Source organism: Periophthalmus magnuspinnatus, chromosome 21, assembly GCF_009829125.3.
Source record: "Periophthalmus magnuspinnatus isolate fPerMag1 chromosome 21, fPerMag1.2.pri, whole genome shotgun sequence".
In the NCBI taxonomy this organism is placed as follows: Eukaryota; Metazoa; Chordata; class Actinopteri; order Gobiiformes; family Gobiidae; genus Periophthalmus; species Periophthalmus magnuspinnatus.
This window is the reverse complement of record NC_047146.1, coordinates 25,331,860-25,354,352: the sequence shown is the minus strand read 5'-3', so window position 1 is coordinate 25,354,352 and position 22,493 is coordinate 25,331,860. Positions and strand designations below refer to the sequence as shown.

The 22,493-nt window shown below is 38.4% G+C and overlaps 3 protein-coding genes across 5 annotated transcripts; 1 reads left to right on the top strand and 2 right to left on the bottom strand.

Moving 5' to 3' along the window:
* Positions 1-1,475: 1,475 nt before the first annotated feature.
* Positions 1,476-11,699, bottom strand: gtf2e1 (general transcription factor IIE, polypeptide 1, alpha). Its single transcript, XM_033987292.2, has 6 exons — positions 11,558-11,699; positions 10,850-11,142; positions 10,265-10,422; positions 6,220-6,415; positions 3,330-3,550; positions 1,476-2,044 (listed from the first exon to the last, which is right to left on the bottom strand). Exons 2-6 carry the CDS (start codon positions 11,137-11,139, stop codon positions 1,605-1,607), a joined length of 1,305 nt encoding a protein of 434 aa, XP_033843183.1. The 5' UTR covers positions 11,140-11,142; positions 11,558-11,699; the 3' UTR covers positions 1,476-1,604.
* A 186-nt stretch (positions 11,700-11,885) lies between these two features.
* On the top strand, positions 11,886-14,080 carry rabl3 (RAB, member of RAS oncogene family-like 3). Its single transcript, XM_033987293.2, has 8 exons — positions 11,886-11,994; positions 12,075-12,166; positions 12,289-12,418; positions 12,508-12,622; positions 12,719-12,869; positions 13,128-13,199; positions 13,560-13,598; positions 13,741-14,080. Exons 1-8 carry the CDS (start codon positions 11,949-11,951, stop codon positions 13,795-13,797), a joined length of 702 nt encoding a protein of 233 aa, XP_033843184.1. The 5' UTR covers positions 11,886-11,948; the 3' UTR covers positions 13,798-14,080.
* Positions 14,023-20,607, bottom strand: LOC117388954 (granzyme B-like). 3 transcript variants are annotated; one of them, XM_055230662.1, is made up of 5 exons: positions 20,545-20,607; positions 18,644-18,791; positions 14,734-14,869; positions 14,359-14,625; positions 14,023-14,261 (listed from the first exon to the last, which is right to left on the bottom strand). In XM_055230662.1, the coding sequence occupies exons 1-5, from the start codon at positions 20,591-20,593 to the stop codon at positions 14,055-14,057; spliced, it is 807 nt and encodes a 268-aa protein (XP_055086637.1). In that variant the 5' UTR covers positions 20,594-20,607; the 3' UTR covers positions 14,023-14,054. The 3 variants fall into 3 exon arrangements, with proteins under 3 accessions (XP_055086637.1, XP_055086636.1, XP_055086635.1); XM_055230661.1 differs by lacking the exon at positions 20,545-20,607 and adding an exon at positions 18,874-18,922; XM_055230660.1 differs by lacking the exons at positions 18,644-18,791; positions 20,545-20,607 and adding exons at positions 15,032-15,179; positions 15,256-15,362.
* Between the last annotated feature and the right edge of the window lie 1,886 nt (positions 20,608-22,493).

The following is a 22,493-nucleotide window of genomic DNA, read 5'->3' as shown; positions in this document are numbered from 1 at the left end:
AATGTCACAAATGTTCATAAGAAGGCCTTAAGAATTTGTTTGCAAGAAGCCTTCATTAACAAGGCCCATTATTATTCATGTAATTGCATAAAAAGTATACTGCCAATAGAACGCTAAAACCAAAATATCAATGGCAAAGCTTTTCATCCCTAAAAAGTCCGATTTTTTTTTCCCCCACAGTAAAATGTACCAGCTCCACATTTTAAACAAAGACTGTTTTAGATGACAATGGTCAAAGTCTGCGGCGCCTGCAACGATAGCAATGTCGCAAGTATATTCTTTATATTCACCCATTTTCATCTTTAATGAGGTTTAAGGAAAATTATGGTATACATAATTACTTGAATGTTTAGATATTACAAATTATTTATCCAGCACCTGATTAGATATTAAATTATTATGATATTAAATATTGTCTTTTTTTTTCGCCCATCTTTTGAAATAATGAAAAGCTTTGGAGATGTCTCAAAATTTGTGGCATATGTATGGGTATAGACCAGTGACTGAAGTGACACAAAAAAGATAACCATCATTTATTCACAACAGAAAGAAGTTGATGTTTTTTTTAATTTTTTTTTTAATTTTTTGTACAGAAACTATACTAAAGTAAACATTTTGAAAACAAAGGAATTCCTCTTTTAGGTAAAAAACGCGTGCTGCTTTACTCTTAAAACAAAACCAAGGGCTTCAGGGCTTCTCTGTAAGACTGAACAAGTTCAAACATAACTAAAGAAGCTAACTTAGAGGAAACTATTGGCACAAGTTTTAGCTCCCTTTGGTTGGTCATTGAAAATACTCGGGGCAGAATACTAAACAGGCACACTTCAACACTGTCAGAGCAGACATGGAGAAGACTTAAGAGGTTTAAATACATTATCTGCAGTTACTCGTTTTAAATATTTTAAGTCTTTTCCTATACTGATTTTATTAGCACATGACAATATTGGATCAAATGGGCAGCACTTTACTTTATAGCACAGTTATTTTATGGTAATTGACTGGAAATAGCACTGAAACTAAACATGTAATTATTATTAATTATTCTAATAATTCATATCACAATATTATATTGTGTGTGTATATATATATATATATATATATATATATATATATATATATATATTGTTATAATAATTCAGTGATAGGCTTGGTTGGCTTTTTCATGCATGTGGTTTGGAGTTCAATTATTTCATTACAAATTTTAATATTGGCGTTTAACGGAAATTATTCAAATTTGGTATTGTGAAAGCCATTTTACAGATTTTTTATTACTACAAACTAATTATTCAAAGTTATTACAAACTAAAACTGAATCGAAAATCGTGACAGATCAATAGTATTTTAGTCATATCACCCAGCTTATACTTAATTACTACTACTACAGTCTAAACGTTGTACAGATTGTGGTAATATGACTGAGCCTTATCTAGTATGAAGACTGTAAATCACCTAAGAACATGGTCACCATTTTCTTGGTAAAATTATGCAAATAGGACAGCAAAATGCCTTTAAACCTCATTAATCTGGTTACCATGCCGTTTCCACCCTATACCATTACTGTGCAGTGAAGACATCCGCAACCATACAACCAATCGTACATATGCTTAGTAGTACATGTCCTGGAATAGGTTTTGCCCCATTTCAATATAGGCCTCCTTCTCCTGTGAGGACATCTGCTCCACCAGCTCTGGCCTCTCGCTCACCTCTCTGTACGAATATGGCCTTCCTCCTACCATCACCATGTGCTCCTCCCCAACCTCCTCAAAGTCATCATCATCATCATCATCTTCGGCCATGTGGCGTTGAGGGGCGGTGGGCGGGGCTGTGGGGGCTTCATCATCTGATTCGCTCGTGTCACTTTCGGAGTCACTAGCGTTAGCCGTAGCCACAGTTAGCCCCCTGGCAGCAGCAGCGGCGGTGGCAGTGGATCCAGAGCCCGACACACTTCTTTTTTCATGAATAAGCAGAGCACGCATCACTTCTTCGTTCTCATTCATCTGTCCTCCCGCTGTACCATCTTGTGATCCTGGTACAGCCTCTCCATCTGTGATAAACGACAAATAAATTATGCCTTTAATAAACTAGATACAAATCAAAGTCACCTGACAAATAGAACTATGTAACACAAGATAGCAGTGGTTCTTAAACTGTGAAACATGTGCCACTGGTGGAGTCCCGTACATGTCTAGTATTGATTGAGTCATAAATATATATATCATTCCACCTTTGGGTTATTCCATGTTTGGAACTACTATAGTCGTGTTAAAGTGCTGCTTTAAAATGTGTTTAATCTAGATTAAACACATTTTAGACCTGGAATTAGGGCTGGGTATCACAAAGTACCTTAAGGCACAAGATACAGAGTCCGATACATATCCCAATACATACATATCCTTAAACAGGGTCTTGAAAGCTTATTTGTTTGATGCATTAAGTTGTCCACAATATCATGGCCTTAATGTCAGAACACAACTGCTTTATGAGCAACTCACTTTTTCAGGTTTAACTGGGAGAGACAGGCTGACTTGGAACCCAAAATATAGTTTTAAAATGTCATAGATCTAAAATCTAAATCTGTAAAAAAGTAGAGGCATGATTGAGAAGGCAACTTTCCAGAGGTCATACAGTAATTTCCAACAGCACACTCAAGTCATCAAGAACTTTGTAAGACAAGCAATTTACACACAAAAGGGTTTATTATCAAACCTTACTCAACCATCCACTAATCAAGCCTCTGATTATTCTAAATTATGGTTCAGACAAAGTTGAAGCTGATTGCTGATGCCCTTGGGTGTAGAAATAAAAACCTGAGAAAGGCTTAGCTAGTCTGCTGACTTTTTTGACCCAAGTGACTGAAAGACAAATGGTCAAAAGGTCATTAATGGTCAAGGATAAAAGTATTGAATTTGGGGGTTACAGTATGAATGGATTAAATGAAATAATTCAGAAAAATTAGCTGGGTTGAGTATCAGTTTCATGATATCAGTTCAGCTGATATCCTGGTTTGACCTATAACTAAATGTACTATTTACTGGTGGAAGCTGTCCAAGAATGTCTCATAATGTTGGAACTTTATTCATACAAAGCTGTTCTGTAGTTAATTGAGAAATAAAAAAACGTTTACATAACACATTTGGATCCACTTATTATATTAACTATATTTTAAGAAAATAATGTAATTTTCAGTCCCTGAAAATCGGTTAATATTGAGTATTGGGTAGAACTGAAAAAGTTGGATTGGTGCCTCTACAATTATTTGTATTTCTCTTTTATTATGATATGTCTGAAAAGACCCTAGAGAAAGAAAAAACTAGATAGGAACTACTCACGGCTCTTGATGATATCCGGCTCTGTGTCTGCCCCCTGCACTGTGCTCTGAGTTAACCAGATGGGCCTCTCTTTGGGAGGTTTGCCCTCGTTGGCCTGCCTCTGCTGCTCGTCCATGCGGATATCCATGTTCTGAGTGTACAGGTCGGAGTAGGAGCCTTTGTTAGCCCAGGCCTCGCGATGTGGGCCACCTGGGTTTCCAGCAGCTGCGGCTCTTTCACGACTAGAAAAAACAAAATGGAAAATTGATCAATAATAGTCATTGGTCAACCAGATCCGATATAGTCATAACTAAATGAGTCATCAATGTCTTCAGCTTCAATGCTTTTTCTTTCTTGGTTTTCTAACCAAAAGAATCATCGTTATCTCAGGTTTACACAATATTAATGTCCATCCATCCATTTTCTTCTGCTTATCTGGGGTCAGGTCGTGGGGGCAGCAGTCTCAGCAGGGACTCCCAGACTTCCTTCACCCCAGATCTGGGGCCGGGCCCCAGGTCTTCCTCCGTAGGGTGCGCCCGGCCACCCTACGGAGGAAACCATTTTGGCCGCTTGTATCCGCGATCTTGTCCTTTCAGTCATTACCCAGAGCTCATGACCATAGGTGAGGATAGGAACGTCGATTGACCGGTAAATTTGAGAGCTTTGCCTTTCGACTCAGCTCCTTCTTTACCACAACGGACCAATACAGCGACCGCATCACTGCAGACGCTGCACCGATCCGCCTGTCAATCTCACTCTCCATCCTTCCCTCACTCGTGAACCAGACCCTGAGATACTTGAACTCCTCCACTTGTGGCAGACACTCACCACCCACCCAGAGAGGGAAAGCCACCTTGTTCCGGTCGAGAACCATGGCCTCGGATTTAGAGGAGCTGATTCTCATCCCAGCCGCTTCACACTTGGCTGCAAACTGCCCCAGTACCTGCTGCAGGTCCTGGCTTGATGAAGCCACCAGGACAACATCATCTGCAAACAGCAGAGATGAGATCCTGTGGTTCCCAAACCGAACCCCCTCCGACCCCTGGCTGCGCCTAGAAATTCTGTTCATAAATATAATGAACCGAACCGGTGACAAAGGGCAGCCCTGGCAGAGTCCAACATGCACTGGGAACAGGTCTGACTTACTGCCGGCAATGTGAACACAGCTCCTGCTCCAGTCATACAGGGACCGGACAGACCTTAGCAAGGGGCCCATACTCCCGGAGCACCCCCCTTCTCCAGATCCACAAAATACATGTGGACTGGTTGAGCAAACTCCCATGAACCCTCAAGGACCCGATGGAGAGTATAGAGCTCGTCCAGTGTTCCACGACGGGATGAAAACTGCATTGCTCCTCCTGAATCCGAGGTTCGACTATCAGTCAGATTCTCCTCTCCAGTACCCTGGAGTAGACCTTACCGGGAAGGCTGAGGATTATGATTCCCCTATAATTGGAACACACCCTCCAATCCCCCTTCTTGTAGAGAGGGACCACCACCCCGGTTTGCCAGTCCAGCGGTACTGTCCCCGACCACCACGCGATGTTGTAGAGACGTGTTAGCCAAGACAGCCCCATAACATCCAGATACTTAAGGTACTCCACCCCCGGAACCTTGACACCGAGGAGCTTGCTAACCACCTCAGTGTCTTCAGCCAGAGTGATGGGCAAGTCCACCTCCGGGTTCCCAGTCTCTGCTTCCTCCTCGGAAGACGTGACAGTGGGATTGAGGAGATCCTAAACGTTTTCCTTCCACCGCCCGGCAACATCCCCAGTTGAGGTCAGCAGCTCTCCACCCGCACTGTAAACAGTGTTGGTGAAGCACTGCTTCCACCTCCTGAGGCGTCGGATGGTTTGCCAGAATCTCTTTGAGGCCATCCGATAGTCCTCCTCCATGGCCTCCCCGAACTCCTCCCAACCCTGAGTTTTTGCCTCCGCGACCGCACGAGCCGCGGCACACTTGGCCCGGTGGTAGTCATCAGCTGCCTCAGGAGTCCCACAAGCCAACAAGGCTCAATAGGACTCCTTAGTACTACTTACTTACTTACTGTCCACCGCCGGGTTCGGGGGTTGCGACAAGCACTGCAGACCTTACGACCACAGCTATGAACAGCCGCATCGACGATAGAGGTGGAGAAAATGGGGAGTCCAGCCCCTCTCAAGGAGTTGGGTTCCAGAGCCCAAGCTGTGTGTGGAAGTGAGGCCAACTGTATCTAGCCGGTAATGCTCAACCTCCCTCCCCCCCAGCGAGGTAACATTCCATGTCCCCAGAGCTAGTCTCCATGTCCGAAGATCTGGTCGTCGAGGTCCCCGCCTTCAACTACCGCCCACATCTCTATGCACCAGCCCCTTACGGATCCTCTCGCAGGTGGTGGGTCCGCGTGAGGACAGCCCCACGTCGCTCCTTGGGGCTGAGCTGTGGGGAAAGACCCGGCCACCAGGCGCTCGCTCTCGAGCACCCACCCCGGGTGTGGCTCCAGGGTGGGTCCCCTGTGACGCCGGTCTGGGCGACATAACGAACCTTGATTGTGCACTCATCATAAGGGGCTTATTAATGTCCCTGTAGGGAAATTGGTTGTCTGCATTTGACCCATCCTTCAAATCAGAGGAGCTGGAGGTTTAGATTGTTATGGGTGTTTTCTTTTTGTTTTTTAGGTGGAATCTGTTCTTTGATAAAATTAGATGTCTAATTGCACAGATAGATCTGTGTGTTAATGTTCAATTCTAAAAAGCAAAAACTTTAGAATAAAAATAATAATAAAATTAATGAAAAAATAAATAAATTATAATTTTCTTGGAGTAACTAGCATGTAATGAGTGACCTTTTACATTAAATTGCTCTGATCATAATAATAACTTACATAGATGAATTAATAAAGGGCACACTAGCGTCAGATTTGCATGTAAATTACCTCTGTTTGAGAGCTGGGATCTCCGTAGGCTCTGGCTCCAGTAGATCATGCGACAGGTTGATGTCTTCAGTTTCTCGCAGTAGTGCATAGATGGGCTCAATCTGCTCATTGAAGCGAGCCACTAGTGTCCTGGCATCCGGGCACACGGACTCATCCTCCTCCACCTCAGTTTGGCAGAAGGTACAGCGAAAAGTACCTGTCATAAGAACAAAGGAGGGGGGATTTTAAGGTGACTGGTAATTTGTGAATATAACACCAGAATTTATTTCTAAAAGTAACTATAGCATTAACAAACCAACAAAACTTATGTAACTTTTTTTGGTGAAAGGTCTACTATCTGCTTGTGTTCATGGAAAGTTTTTACTTACTGCCTAGAATGTCCCACTATATTATTGGACAAGTAAGTGGCACCACCAGGTCAAGTTGCAGGTCAGATCTGTGGAGAAGTGGCCCTCTTCACAGTAAAAATAGGGTTTTTTAAGCATTTTTACACAATAAAAACACATACTTGAATAAATCCAACAGACATGAGTTTAACGCCATACTATGGAACATTCCAGGGAAAGCAATCTTATCTAAATGGGGACAAGCAGTCAGTGGACTCTCCAACAAAAAAAAAAACGATGTACCTGTACATAAGTAGAAAAGTGTTGTGTGAGGTACAAGAAGAAAAACCTAAATCAGAAATAAGGCATTTACCATAAACAAGGCCCAACACATTTGTTTCATTCTTCTCACAAATGTCACTACAAAGAATGTTAAATGGGAGGATAAGGGTTTATAATTAACCATTAAGCATGTGTCCTTCATTTGTTCCACGCAGTCAATTGTAGAAAGGGGTTTAAATTTTGATTGCTAATGTGACATGTGGTCATGTGATATTTTGACCTTTAAAAGGACTTATTAAACATTCAGCCCAAGAAATTCAAACAGTAAAATATAAGCATTAAATAAGTTTTGTGCAGTTTAATAAAGAAAGAGCAATGCACACCCCGAGGGAATACAATTGCTTAAGGATTTCTATTAATATTTTTTTTTAAATGACCTAGCAAGCTTTTTTTGGCCGAGGCTAAGAAATTATAGTTTGCTGTAGCAGCAATGACCTTTTACTAGGGATGATTTTATAAATATAATTACATTTTCCACCGCTTTGAGTTAGTAAGTGCATAACAAAGTGCACACCCTCCACTTTTAACTAGAGAGGGCGTGTGAGGACAACTGCTTCTGCTGATTTTTAGTTTGAATAATGGGAGCCTGTCCAGCACTAGCACACCATGTGTTTCCTGGATTTGACAAAGAGGAAGACAGGAGTAAGGTTACACTGAGAGAATCTAACTGGGATAAAGAATTGTCTGCATCTTAAAATATTGATATTAGAAAAAAAGTCAGTAGCATATTTGACACGGCCATAGTATTAATACAGTACATTTCTATATTCATACAAATGGAGGCTTAAGACTCATGCATTGGTCAGAACAAAAAAAAAATTACAAATTAACCTAATAGCAATCTTATTCTTTGTATTTATTTAATGCAGTAAACAAGTTACACAGACATACAAAGCAGACGTGACTTAATATTGCCATACCTTTTTGCACACTGCCATCTAGTGTCAATAGAGAGAACTAAGGAAAAACTGATATTCTTCATGTATTAATGCTGATCCCCATGTAATCTAAATAAAATAATTAGTTGACTAATAAAAATCACCTTAAGGCCTACAGTTCTATCACATCTGTGTAGTTTTCTTACTGGCTATTGTCATTTCTTTGGCATGTTTGATCTGACAATGAGCTTGCTCTCTTCTCCCCGAGTTCTGAATTACTGCGGTTACAGCAGGATGTGATATGAGCTGAGATATGTGGAAACAGGAGATGAGTGCAGGGCTATTGGCAAGTTGATGGTAAATGCATCACCAACAAGAAGACGCTGACTTTTCCAAAACTGTGCCAGGAAGGTTCAAAACTACTTGCTCTACTCCTAACATGAATTTTCCTCCATCCATCTATACAGTGAAGTATCATCAGCAAAGATAAAGGCAAGTCACAGCCATCTACTTATTACATGTCTTCAATCAACTCTGTACTGTCACCTATAATTAGCAGAATCGGATATTATTATGAGTTAGATGGGTATTTGGCAAAAGGTAAGTGTCATAAAACAGAGACAAAAGCCTTACTGGCAAGAGACCCTTGTGTATCCTAGCAACAGAGCTACTATAGATCAATAGATATTTGTGAATCTGAAATTGAATGCTGTCAAAGAAAAGATAAAACAGAGTTGAAAATAAGTGCCAATATACCAATATTAACATATCCAACATTAACTGGAAAAAAATGGTACAGACTATAAATTTATAAAATATACACAACTTTAGGATTCAAAGCAATGAAGTGGACATATGCATACATTTGCACATTTTTGGCTCCTACACATGCTATTGTACACCTAGGCATTTTTATTTGATGTTTTATAATGCTTAGTTTTAGAAAACACATGCTAAAATGAATGTCATTTGCACACAGAAAGGGCCTCTGGTGGTCAGTAGGGATGAAATGGAACAATTGGTCCAATCTGAAAAGGAGCAAAATACCTCCTCCAATGTTTTTCCTCCTCCTTCCTTCTCCTTTGCCTTGACCTCTGAGAGCTATGTCATGAGGTCAACAACAGGATCAAGGAGGAGTAAGGGGCAGTGAGGAGAAGGAGCTCTTGCTGCTTTTGGTGGATCCGAATCCTCCTAACCAGTGGCGGAAACAACAGGTGTTCAGTACAAACTACAGCACCCAGAAAACGGACTACAACTAGTGCACCAACCTCCTCTACTGTACTGAGCCTCATGAGAATTATTTAAAATTTAAAAATTGCTTAGTTATTGTTTTCATCACACTGGTAGCCTATATATATATAATATATGTGGCTCTATAGCAGTTATGTTTGAGTTGAGTTTATTTAAGCACAAGATTTAAATTCATAAGCTGGTGCAATGATATATAACTTGTACATGAGTATTTGGAAAATTTCAGTTTGAAGTGCACAGTGAATTGTTAGATGCCTCATAGCTCCTTACCGCTGTTAGAAACCTCGGGAGGTTCCTACGCTAAATGAGCTATAAAAAGGAAGCATAATTGCTCCTTCCCTTATTCCTTCAATGATCAGTTCGGATGGTCCTTGCCATGGCACGTTAGGGTCAATGATAAGGAAAGAAGCTTCCTCCGTGCATTTACCCAATGACCCGAAAGGGGCCTTTCTTCCCATTTTCAAGTGCATAAGTTTGTGTTAGAGCAGCCTCTGTTGATAGCAATAGGCATAAACTATTACAAAAAAAATAGCAGCCATTCAGTGGACATGGGTGTCAGGATAACATTTCAATGTGTTTGTACTGAGTGGAATTTAACTAAAGAAATGCTCAAAATGAGTGACCCCAAAACATTTACAGATTTTCAATCTATTACGTGACAATCTGGATAAAATAGAATTAAGTGATTTCTCAGAGGAAGATTACCTTATAAACAGGTTTTGTGAAGTAACCGTGGATGAACCAAAAGACAACTACTGTTCTCGATGAGGGAACAATGTTATAAAATAATGTGTGTTTATTTTTCTATGCTCACATAATGTAATATTTAATGTGGAGTGGAATGGAATCACAGACATTAAATCCAGTTTACAACCCCAATTTCAATCCAGTTGGGACACTATGAAAACTAACTAACCTAAAAAAAAAAAATACAGAATACAACGATTTCCAAATCCTTTTCAACCTGTATTGAACTGAATAAACTACAAAGACATGATATTTAATGTTCAAACTGATAATCATTATTGTTTTTATGCAAATATTCACTCATTTTTAATTTGATGCCTGCAGCATGTTATGTCCTTGTAGTTTATTCAGTTCAATATAGGTTGAAAAGGATTTGCAAATCTGTATTTTTTTAAGTTTTACACTGCGTCTCAACTTCATTGGAATTGGGGTTGTAGTTTATTTAAAGCACTGACGTGATTATTGGGAAAAACTATGCTTTATTGACTTAACTGATGTTACCTGTCATAGGGTCAAAGAGCTGGTTGGCCTCAAGGTCGGTGAAGGTGGAGAAGCAGCAGGGACAGCGGAAGGACGCTCTGTTTGTTGAGTCACGTTCATCTGTTTCAATTCTCCGCCGCATGTGATCCAGTTTGTACTTGACCACATTCACTAGAACTCTGCTCCACCACAAAACAAAGTTCAAATGTTTTAGATACCACAATTTAGTCTTTTTTTTTAAGAATGCAAGGACCTTTTAATCAATAAAATCCATTAATCTGGTCATGTCACAGTATGGTAATCTTTGAGACAGTGAATTTAATTATGCCATATCATATTCTTTTTCAACAAATTAAGCTGTTGTAAATTTCACTGCTCGTTCTCAATAAATGTACAATAAATGTAACTGTACATTTGAACTGAAAATATGTTTAATAACAATACAAATGTATGCAGAAGTCATAAAACACTGCATTATTCATTCACTCTCCACAACCAATGGTGAGACATGGCTGACTATATTAATCTGTGTCGGTTATTTAACCACCACCTATTATCACTAGCATACCACATTCATACTTTGGTAAGGTGAGTAACCTTATGCACCTGTAGTTTATAAAATAGTAGTTGTGTCGCGTTGTCTTCCCATCAGGGGCTGTTTCTACTCTCATGCGGCACTTGACAAACTTGTCTGCCTTCAGCGTGTTGAGTACAGAGCGGAGTTGTTTGCGGTCAAACTTCAGCAGCTCCAGCATGTCCTCCTCTCGCACACATGGATTCCGGATTAACACATCTAGAGCTAAAGCGTGCTCTATTCCATAGAAACCACGCACCACCTGTTTGGCCAGACGCTTCAGCTCTGCAGGGACCTCCGTCAGTACCTCTGGTTCCATCATTTTCTGTGGAAGGAAATGACAGTATGAGATGTTTGTCTATTTTTATTATGTGTTTGTAAAGACATTTTACCAAAGACACACTGAACATTACCGATGTGAAAAAAGAGACAACATATTCTCTAGTCAAGCAAACTAATCCACGCTAGATGGGCATTTGAGTGAATTAAAAAAAGAAGGCTGTAACAAAATCTGATGCATAAACAAAACATGGGTATAATGCAGAATACAATTCCAACGTACTAGTGCTTTACGTAAAGTTAGAGACAATCATTAACGAGATTATAACGTGAATGCTTTCCAACACGCCAAATGTGAATAACCAAATTCTGATATCTGCGTTTATTTCAACTGTGTGTAGGCTTCCATTCATACTTTAATTCTTAGCTTGCGTACAAGACTAATGCTAGCTCGAACTTACCGGTTTGTACAGTTTCTTCTTCTTTATGTCATTTCAGGACAGTTTTAAAGCTGGTTCCGCAAAAAACACTTCTTTTAAACGTTTATTTTAGAGGGAAGACACATATTTAAACCACTGATAACTTTACATCGTGGATGTCATCAACATGTAGCAGACAAAGCTAAGCGTGTAAGGGTTGCTACTCAAAAAAAAATACCCCGGAAGAAATGTGGATGCGTCATATAAACGTATTTCCTTCAAAACCAATCAAATGTATCCTTTTTTGATTGACAGAAATATAAACCATTTAGATTGCAGTATTTCGCAGCTAAGCAACCAGGTTAAGCCAATCATAGAAGATTTAGAGGCGGGGTTTGGATTGTTTTCTTCCGGTATCTCGCTGTCACCGAAAATGGCTTCACTTGACAGGGTAAAAGTTCTCGTTTTAGGGGATTCGGGTGAGTAAAATAGTTTTTTCGACTATCAGACTAATATTATTCCCAAAATATATGCTTCTGTATATATGCTTGTTCTTTAGGTGTGGGAAAATCCTCCTTGGTTCATTTACTTTGTCAGAATCAAGTTTTAGGAAATCCATCTTGGACAGTGGGCTGCTCAGTGGACGTACGGGTAAGTGGATTGCCTTTGTAATGGCTTATTTTTATTGTTTCTATAGAGAGTCAGAATTACATCATTCATTCATACAGATGATATGATCTTTGTAAAAATGTGAAAAATACTTTGCAATGTAGATACATGATTATAAAGAAGGAACTCCAGAAGAAAAAACATATTACATTGAACTCTGGGATGTTGGAGGGTCTGTGGGCAGCGCAAGCAGCGTCAAGAGCACTCGGGCTGTCTTTTATAATTCTGTTAATGGTATTTATTTCCTGAATTGTATTTAAGATTTTTTAAGAATCCATTCACAGTGTGTAACATTTAAGAGCATTATGCATCGTGTCTTTCAGGTATTATATTAGTGCATGACTTGACAAATAAGAAATCTTCCCAAAATCTTTACCGGTGGTCAATAGAAGCACTGAACAGAGATTCATCACCTACTGGAGTTATTGTCTCAAATGGGTTAGCACTTTTGTTTCAGCTTCAGAACATGTTAAATTAATGTCTCGATAAGGTGAAGTTATTTTTTTGTGGATATATTTTTTTTCTATCTTGCAGGGACTATGACAGAGAACAGTTTGCTGAAAACCCAGTGCCTTTGCTCTTGATAGGCACTAAATTTGACCAGATTTCAGAGAACAAACGCAATGAGGTCTTGACTCGAACAGCCTTCCTTTCTGAAGACTTCAACGCAGAAGAAATAAATCTAGTGTGTATTCTCCAGTGATTTCAGAATAAGATATATAGACATGTACTGTATATGAATTATAATAAAAAGGAAAAATGTATCAAGGTAGCAAGGTATGACTGATTACACGGAGGTGGCATTTAGCTGATTTATCACACTTACTTGGTGTTCAGGTTACAGTCATAGTGAAACTACATTACAAAGGGTATAAGACAAAGATGTAACACCTTTTAGGAGACACAAGTCAAATGAGGATGATGTGTTGTTTTGTTTTCACAGGACTGCACTAACCCACGCTACCTTGCTGCTGGAACATCAAATGCAGTCAAACTGAGTCGATTCTTTGACAAGGCGAGAAACTGCTATATTACAATTACAAGTGTTTTATATGTTTTTCAAAAGAGAAAGTCAAACCAACCTACAAAACAACTATATTGTAGTATAGTTGTCCATGCTTACATGTTTTTTGTGTTGGTTGTCCAATTAAAAAGCTGAATGAGCTCCTACATTTTGCTTGCCAGATCCTACTATTAAAACTAGTATAGTGTGATTTTTAAAATTCAAAGATCTCAAATATTGTCAAATGTATATAAAGGAATTCAAGTGGCATACAACTGTTTTGACCAAATGTCAATTGACTTTTTCAATTTGAAATCTGTCAGGGGATAAATTAGATTTTTCTTCATTTTATTTGACATTTTTTGTTTATAGGTAATAGAGAAGAGATACTTCACAAGAGACCCAAGTCAGGTGAGTTTTACATTCTTATATTCTGTTCTTTTCTGGATAAATATGCAGACAAACTTGGCCTCATAATTCACAGGAATATTGAAAAATGGAATGATCACAAAAAAACGGTTTAATTGAATGCATGTCTTTACTTTCTCTCCAGATGACAGCGTTTACCGACAGGAAGAGGTTTAACTTTAAAAGTCTGCACTATGACTAAATCCAGGAACCACTGGGCAGCCTGTGGTTTGGCCAAAATATTTGTAGGTTTTCTCCACCAGTGTCCATTACTAACTATACTGTCTATGTTTTTTCAATTAACTGACTTTTTACGAATATTACTCAGCCTTTTTCTGTAACCCTCAAAGATGTGGAAAAAAGACAAATATAGTGTACTAAAAATATGTTTTGGACCAATTTTTTTTTTCTTCTTTATTGTTTTGTTGTATAAAGATCTTTTCAATACATTGTTAGTTTTTAATTGAAATGATGATTGTAATATTTACTATCCGAAGGCTTGCTTTCATTACCCAGTCCCCCTGTGATGTGTTCAATCCAGGGAAGGAAACTGGAAATCTTAGTGTAGGAATGAGGATATTTAGGATCAGTGCAGTCATTGTCACTGGTAAATGCACTAATACCCAGAGGCTTGTTTTTGCAGATCAGAGGTCCTCCAGAATCACCCTGTGAGAACAAACAGAAACTCAGTATTACAATAGTAGTGTATATACAATACTATATATATAGTAGGGGGGGGGGGGGGGGGGCTATATATGATTACCTGGCACATGCTTCCTCCATTCTTGTTGAATTTAGTGCAGATCATGTGTTTTGTGTTGAAGTGCTCTTCCCAAATTTTCTTGCATTCAAAATTGAACTGAATCTTCTCCTGTGCCTCTCGAAGCACATCAGAAACAGCGCTGTTTTGGGTGGGTTGCATTCTGCCCCAGCCAGTCACAGTACATTCTGTGTGGGCTTTGACAGTTTTGTCTTTTTTTGGTAGACCAATAGTTTGAACAAACTCATTTAGTTGAGCTTTTTGTTTTAGCTGCAAGAAAGGAAATTATTTGCAACTAGAGTCAGACTCTCGCACCTTTCACTCACAGAGATGTGTCAATGCTGCAAATATTGGACATGCAGTAAACCAAATACTCACCTCCAGAAGCATTATATCAAAGTCAAATTTTTCATCATATTTTGGATGAGGGAAATATTTTTTCACTTGAATCTTCTGCTGACTTTTTTCCGGTTTAGTTATATTATGTGCTCCCAGAACAATCACTGTCTTATCACTAAAAACAAAACAAAATAAAACAAAGAAAAAAAAGACATAAAATTGTCTCCATTCAGACATGAAGTACAAAGCCTCTTCTTGAATAAAGTTTAAAGGTTTAAATACTGCATATTTATTTTCCATTCACTCAATTTAAACCTTCCGAAAATATACAACTTGCCGTTTACAGTGTGCTGCAGTTACCACAAAGTTGTCTCGGATCAGAAATCCTCCACAGAAATGACTCCCGTCAGTCTGGAGTGAGGCCATGTATTTTCTTGAGTGAGGTTTTGCAATTTTTCCCCCAACTATCCCGCTGTCACTTCCCCCTAATAACAAATAACAGTATGTCTTAATAATATAGCATAAATGTATTATAATTAGTTAATATTTGGTTAATCTTACCAGAGAGTGGAATCAGGCACAGGGCAATGGTAATGCAGTAAGTATTCATTGTTCCAGTTGTCAAGAAAACTAAATGCTCTTACTGCCACGAGGCTACCAACTACGGAGGAAGTGCTGCACTGGTTGTTTGATCAGGTTTTTACTGTGTTAAAGTGCATATGATGGGTTAGACTACTAATTTCCTGGAAACATAGTTGACCTAAATAAATGTGTTGTTTTTTTTGCTCCCTGGTTGAACATGGGAAACAGATATGACATGTGTAGATGTAATTTCACAACTGTTACCTAGCAACCTTAATGTTAACAAAGGTTATGATTAGACTAATAAAAGTAAATGACAAACCTTTAATTTGTTAAACCAAGGTGAATGCAGTTTATTTCTGTTTGGACTGTACTGAGCTCTGGGTTTTGTCTAGTCCTAAATCATTTTGTTGAACCTAGAATGCAGAGTTGTGCTGAGTTGAAAATGTTCATTTCAAGGAAAAAAGTGATACTAAATCTAATCTGTTCATGGCTTGCTGTTTGCACTTCACTCATTTACCACTAGACATGAACTATCCGCATGTAAAGAAGTGTGTCTCTTTTTTGCACTGTGTTTTGTGGACACCAGTGCAATTACATCCAACCAAGGGTTTTGTAATAAAAATCTGAATGACTGGTTAAAGATCCACTCTCACTAGCCCGAACTGGCAATAGACTAACCTTCCTTTAAGAGCATTAAAATCTTTAAAATCTTCCTATATCACCGATGAAAAACTTTGCAAAGTGGTAACATTTGTATTTGTTTAAATTAAACCCACTGTGCAGCCTGTGGTTTGTTCAAAACACTTGTAGGTTTCCCTTACTAAATATACTTACTACTTTTTTCAATTGACTGCTTTTTACAATTACTACATTTTTTTCTGTAACTAAGATGTGGAGAAAAGGCACAAATACAGTGTATAAAAATATGCTTTGGGCCAAACTTTTTTTTTTTTTTCTTTATTGTTTTCTCTCTTTTTTTTTGTAAAGTTGAACTTATAGATACAAATCTTTTCAATACATTGTTAGTTTTTAATTGAAACGAGGACTGTAATATGTACTATCCAACGGCTTGCTCTCATTACCAAGTCCCCCTGTGATCTTTTCAATCCATGGGAGGAAGCTGGAAATCTTAGTGTAGGCATGAGGATATTTAGGATCAGCGCAGTCAGCATTTGTAAATGCACTGATACCCAGAGGCTTGTTTTTGCAGATCAGAGGTCCTCCAGAATCACCCTGTAGGAACAAACAGATACTCAGTATTACAATAGTAGTGTACAGTTCAAACCAGATGTTTATATACGCTATATAAAAAGACACATACACTGTTTGTTTTTTGTTTTTGTTTTTTTCTCCCTGTCTGACATGAAATCAGACTAAACTTTTCCTGTTTTAGGTCAATTATGATTATCCAAATTATTTATATATGCTAAATGCCAGAAAAATGAGAGAAGATTTTATTTTTTACATTTTTTAATTACGCACTTCAAAGTCAGAAGTTTATATATATTTCATTAGTATATGGTACCTTTGCCTTTAAACTGTATCACTTGGGTCAAACATTTTGGATATCCTTCCACAAGCATCTCACAGTAGTTGGCAGGAATTCTGGCCCATTCATCCTGACAGAACTAATGTAACTGAGCCAAGTTTGTAGGCTGTCTTGCTCACACATGCCTTTTCTGTCCATAAATTTTCAATAGGATTGAAAATACTCCAAAACATTGACTTTGTTATCCTTAAGCCACTTTGTAACCAGTTTGACAGTATGTTTTGGGTCATTGTCCATTTGAAAAACCCATTTGAGCCAGTTCAGTTTTACTTTGTCAGACCACAGGACATGTTTCCAAAAATTAAGGCCTTTGTCCCTGTGTGCATTTGCAAACTGTAATCTGTCTTTTTATGTTTCTTTTGAAGTAAAAGCTTCTTCCTGGCAGAGTGGCCTTTCAGCACATGTCGATAGAGTACTCATTTCACTGTGCATAATGACACACTCTTACCAGCTTCAGCCAGCATCTTCACAAGGATTTTGCTCTTCTTCTTGGGTTGGTGTGTACGGTTCAGACCAAAGTATGTTCATCTCCGTGATACAGGACCTGTCTCCTTCCTGAGCAGTATGATGGCTAGACATTTGCATGGTGTTTGTACTTGCATATAATTGTTTGAACTGATGAATGTGGCACCTTCAGTCATCTGGAAATTGTACCCAAGGATCAACTAGACTCGGGCAAATACACAATTCTCTTCTTGATATCTTGGCTGATTTCTTTTGACTTTCCCATGATGTTACATAAAGAAGCAGCGTGTTTCAGATGTGCCTTCAAACACATCCACAGGTGTGTCTTAATTCAATTTTTGCCAATAAACCAGAAGCTTCCAAAGACATGACATTATCATCTGGATCAATTGTTTAAATTCATAGTAATCTTACTGTATGTAAACTTCTGAGTTTGAAGAAAGGAATGTGAAATTGTCCTTCTCTCATTATTCTGGCATTTAGGAATTAGAAATAATTTTGGTAACTCTAATTGACCTAAAACAGGGAAAGTTTGAGCTTATTTTATGTCACGCAGTGAGAAAACAAGGCATATGTGTATTTTTTTATATAGTAAATGTCTGTCTTCAAGTGTTTATGCAACAATATTATACAAAGTATTGGGTAAAAAAAAAAAAAAAAAAAACTATATACAATTACTTGGCACATGCTTCCTCCTTTCTTGTTGAATTTAGTGCAGATCATGTGTTCTGTGTTGAAGTACTTTGTCCAAATGTTTTTACATTCAAAGTTGAACTGAATCTTCTCCTGTGCCTCTCGAAGTACATCAGAAGGATTGCTCTCTTTGGTGGGTTGCATTCTGCCCCAGCCACTCACAGTACATTCTGTGTGGGCTTTGATAGTTTTGTCTTTTTTTGGTAGACCAATAGTTTGAACAAACTTATTTAGTTGGGCTTTTTGTTTTAGCTGCAAGAGAAGAAAGACTTTGCAAGGTGAGACTCCCACCGGTCACCCACAGAAATGTGCCAATGCTGCAAATATTGCACATACGGTAAATAAGGTCCTCACCTTCAAAAGCATTACATCAAAGTCATATTTCCCGTTATATTTTGGATGAGGGAAATATTTTTTCACTTGAATCTTCTGCTGACTTTTTTCCGGCTTAGTTATATTATGTGCTCCCAGAACAATCACTGTATTATCACTAAAAACAAAACAAAATACAAAAATACAAAAAAAGAAACATACAATTGTCTACATTTAGACATAAACTACAAAGCCTCTTCTTGAATAAAGTTTAAAAGTTTAAATACTACATATTTATTTGCCATTCACTCAATTTAAACCTTACAAAAATGTACAGCAACTTGCCGTTTACAGTGTGCTGCAGTTAACACAAAGTCATCTCGGATCAGAAATCCTCCACAAAAATGATTTCCGTCAGTCTGGAGTGAGGCCATGTATTTTCTTGAGTGAGGTTTTGCAATTTTTCCTCCAACTATCCCACTTTCACTTGCCCCTAAAGTGACACATAACATTATGTCTTAATAATATAGCATAAATGACTGTATTATAATGAGTTAATATTTGTTTAATCTTACCAGAGAGTGGAATTAGGCACAGGACAATGGTAATGCAGTAAGTATTCATTGTTTCAATTGTCAAGAAAACCAACTGCTCTCACTGCCACAAGCTTTTAACAAGAGACCACCACCTACAAGAGGAAGTGCTGCGTTGAAAAAAATCTGATCAGTTTAACTACAGTGGTTGTTTAATCATGTTTTGACTGTGTTAAAGTGCATATGATAGGTTAGACTACTAATTCTCTCATTTACCACTAAACAGTGAACTATCCACATGTAAAGAAGTGTGTCTCTTTTTTGCACTGTGTTTTCTGGACACCAATGCAACTACATCCAACCAAGTGTTTTGTAATAAACATCCATATAATAATTGGATGTTGAATGACTGGTTAAAGATCCACTCTCACTAGTTTCTCACTAGTCTTAACCGGCAGTGGACTAATCTTACTTTAAGAGCACTTAACACAACATTTAGTCTATTCTAATGGCTCTTTCTTTTTTTTCTTTTTTTTTCTTTTTTTTTTACAGTTTTAGCAATTTGGTGTTGACAGTTCAAGTTTTGTAAGGGATATTTTGTGCATTATTTCTTCTAGATCAATATATAGTATTTAGAGGTTTTAAAATCTCCCTGTGTCGTCTATGAAAAACTTTTTTGCAAAGTGGTAACATTTACATTTGTTTAAATTAAACCCAATGTGCAGCCTGTGGTTTGTCCAAAATGCTTGTAGGTTTCCCTTACTAAATATACTTCCTAATTTTTTTCAGTTGACTGATTTTTTACAAATACTACTCAACATTTTTGAGTAGAATTAGAAATAATTTTGGTAACTCTAATTGACCTAAAACAAGTTTGTCTTATTTTTTGTCAGACAGTGAGAAAACACAGCGTATGTGTATTTTTATATAGCACATTTAAACTTCTGTCTTCAACTGCATATACAACAACATTATATATAGTACTGAAAAAACTGAATCTTCTCCCGTGTCTCTCGAAGCACATCAGAAACAGCGCTGTTTTGGGTGGGTTGCATTCTACCCCAGCCAGTCACAGTACATTCTGTGTGAGCTTTGACAGTTTTGTCTTTTTTTGGTAGACCAATAGTTTGAACAAACTCATTTAGTTTGGCTTTTTGTTTTAGCTGCAAGAAAGGAAAGAGTTTGCAAGGTGTGAGACTCTCACACCTTTCACCCACAGAAATGTGTCAGTGCTGCAAATGTTGCACATACGGTAAATAAGGTCCTCACCTTCAGAAGCATTATATCAAAGTCATATTTCCCATTTTATTTTGGATGAGGGAAGTATTTATTCACCTGAATCTTTTGTTGACTTTTTTCTGGCTTAGTTATATTATGTGCTCCCAGAACAATCACTGTCTTATCAAAAAAAAAAGTTTAAAGGTTTAAATACTACACATTTACTCCCCATTCACTCAATTTAAACCTTCCAAAAATGTACAGCAACTTGCCATTTACAGTGTGCTGCAGTTAACACAAAGTCACCTCGGATCAGAAATTCTCCACAAAAATGACTCCCTGGAGTGATACTATGTATTTTCTTGAGTGAGGTTTTGCAATTTTCCCTCCAACTATCCCACTGTCACTTTCCCCTAAAATAACAAATAGCATCATGTCTTAATAATATAGCATATATGAGTGTATTATAATGACTTATTATTTGTTTAATCTTACCAGAGAGTGGGATCAGACATATTACAATGGTAATGCAGTAAGTATTCATTTTTACAGTTGTCAAGAAAACCAACTGCTTTCACTGCTATGAGCTTTTAACAAGAGACCACCACCTACAAGAGGAAGTGCTGTGGGCAGGTGTCAATGTTTAGTTTTGGTGGTTTTTTTTGTTTTTGTTTTTTTGTTGTTTTTTTGTTGTTCCTGTGCAACAGACCATGTGTATTTTATGTAATTAATCAAACTTATCTTAGCTTAGACCATGCATTTACATCAAAATAACTACAGACTACTAATTTCACAATAACACAAAATTGACAAAAAATCTTGCCTAGTTAGTTTGTATTTATTTATTTATTTTTAATAATTGTACACTCTAATTGTCCATAGAGGCCTCCATTATGGGCAGCTCCAAGACTAGTTCCCCAGGGTGTCAACTCCACCCTGCTGCTGCTCGACTCTGCTCCTAGACTGTACTCACATACCTGTACCTCTAATAGTCTAATTGTACAATTACACATGCACAGGCACACACACACACACACACACACACACGCACACACACACACACACACACACACACACACCCCCACACACACACACACACACCCACACACCAAGTTATGTGTTCTCTCCCTGGAACACTACACATACAAAGCCCATATAACTGCAAAGCCATGGGTCCAGTGAGGGGGGGCAGGCTCTTCTTCATCTCTGTGGAACCTACTAACAACCACAAATGGTCTGATTTCCCAGTGATCACCAAGATTACCCATTTACCTTCTGTGATCCCACACCAGCACGCGCTGTCCAGGCAGGAGTGGGGTTTCTTTTGCAGTGCAATTGTAAAGTCTTTTATTTTTCTCTCCTGCTTTCTGGAGGCTGTCAACTGTCCACTTGTAGGCATAGGTCAGTTGCTCTTGGTGCTCCATTCACCATCGTATGATATAGATGACAAAAAAAAGTCAAACAACACCCTAAATTTGGCAGAGTTCTTGATCTAGGCTCAAAGTTGGTTAGAGTGCCACACTTCAGGACAACTAAATGGCTAGATTAAATAAATTCACAACTCCTACAACTCCATTGTTTAGCTAGTTTAAAGGAGCTATAATTGGAGTTACACTCTATTAGATATAAACTTCTGCTAGTATTGCACTAATATAGTCAACCACATCTTGAGCAAGTACAGCCCCAAGTCTAGAGGTGCTGGCATATGAATAACGGACAAATAGCGGAACATATTTAGGGATTGGCAATCTTTGAGAAGTCCGTATTGAACCACCTATAATACCTCAAATACCACAAACCCCAAGAATGACTGGAATTGCCTTACAGTGGTAGGGGGTTGCCAGTCTGAAACAGTTGCAGTTGGGTGCAACTCCCTGGCTATTGACCACAAACCCCCAAGGACATCACTTGCCTCTTGAGTGTTCTGGTTTAAGTCCATAATGGCTCAGGGACTGGAAGACTGTCTCTAGATGTTGGAGATGTTTTGAAAAACTTCCACTCCAGGACCCACTTAGACCATGGACAGCTTCTTACCATCATGCACACTGTCAAAGTCGATGGCAGCTGCCAATGTTTGGAACCTGCTAGGTGCACACTAAACAAAATTACTTGAGTTCCAGTATCTACCAAACACTGCACATTTATCCCATCTGCTCCCATATGTACCAGGGGACAGTTAGTTAGTTTAACTCCAACAAACTGGGTCACTTGGAAGGGGTCTGGGCACTAAAGAATCCAGACAAGATGGTTTGGAGGGGCACCTATGACTGATATGACTAATTTGATCACATCAATTGCATATGTGACAGCTTTGATGTTCCCACTTAAATTTGCCATTTTTACAGTGTGTTCTAGGTCTGGAGCTTGCATTGGAGTGTTGAGGGGATAGATAAGCTGGCGAAGTAGCTTGATTTAGTCCATTTGCTTCTCTTAACTCTTCTAAA

Coding starts and splice junctions, on each gene's coding strand:
- gtf2e1 (XM_033987292.2), bottom strand. CDS start 11,139: ATGATGGAACCAGAGGTACTGACGGAGGTCCCTGCAGAGCTGAAGCGT. Junction 3,551..6,219: donor ATCCCAGCTCTCAAACAGAG/GTAATTTACATG, acceptor TGTTTTTTCTAG/TCGTGAAAGAGCCGCAGCTG. Junction 2,045..3,329: donor GCCGGATATCATCAAGAGCC/GTGAGTAGTTCC, acceptor CGTTTATCACAG/ATGGAGAGGCTGTACCAGGA.
- rabl3 (XM_033987293.2), top strand. CDS start 11,949: ATGGCTTCACTTGACAGGGTAAAAGTTCTCGTTTTAGGGGATTCGG. Junction 12,623..12,718: donor GGAGTTATTGTCTCAAATGG/GTTAGCACTTTT, acceptor TCTATCTTGCAG/GGACTATGACAGAGAACAGT. Junction 13,200..13,559: donor TGAGTCGATTCTTTGACAAG/GCGAGAAACTGC, acceptor TTTTGTTTATAG/GTAATAGAGAAGAGATACTT.
- LOC117388954 (XM_055230662.1), bottom strand. CDS start 20,593: ATGAATACTTACTGCATTACCATTGTAATATGTCTGATCCCACTCTCT. Junction 14,870..18,643: donor ACTGCAGCACACTGTAAACG/GCAAGTTGCTGT, acceptor TTTTGTTTTTAG/TGATAAGACAGTGATTGTTC. Junction 14,262..14,358: donor ATGGAGGAAGCATGTGCCAG/GTAATCATATAT, acceptor TTGTTCTCACAG/GGTGATTCTGGAGGACCTCT.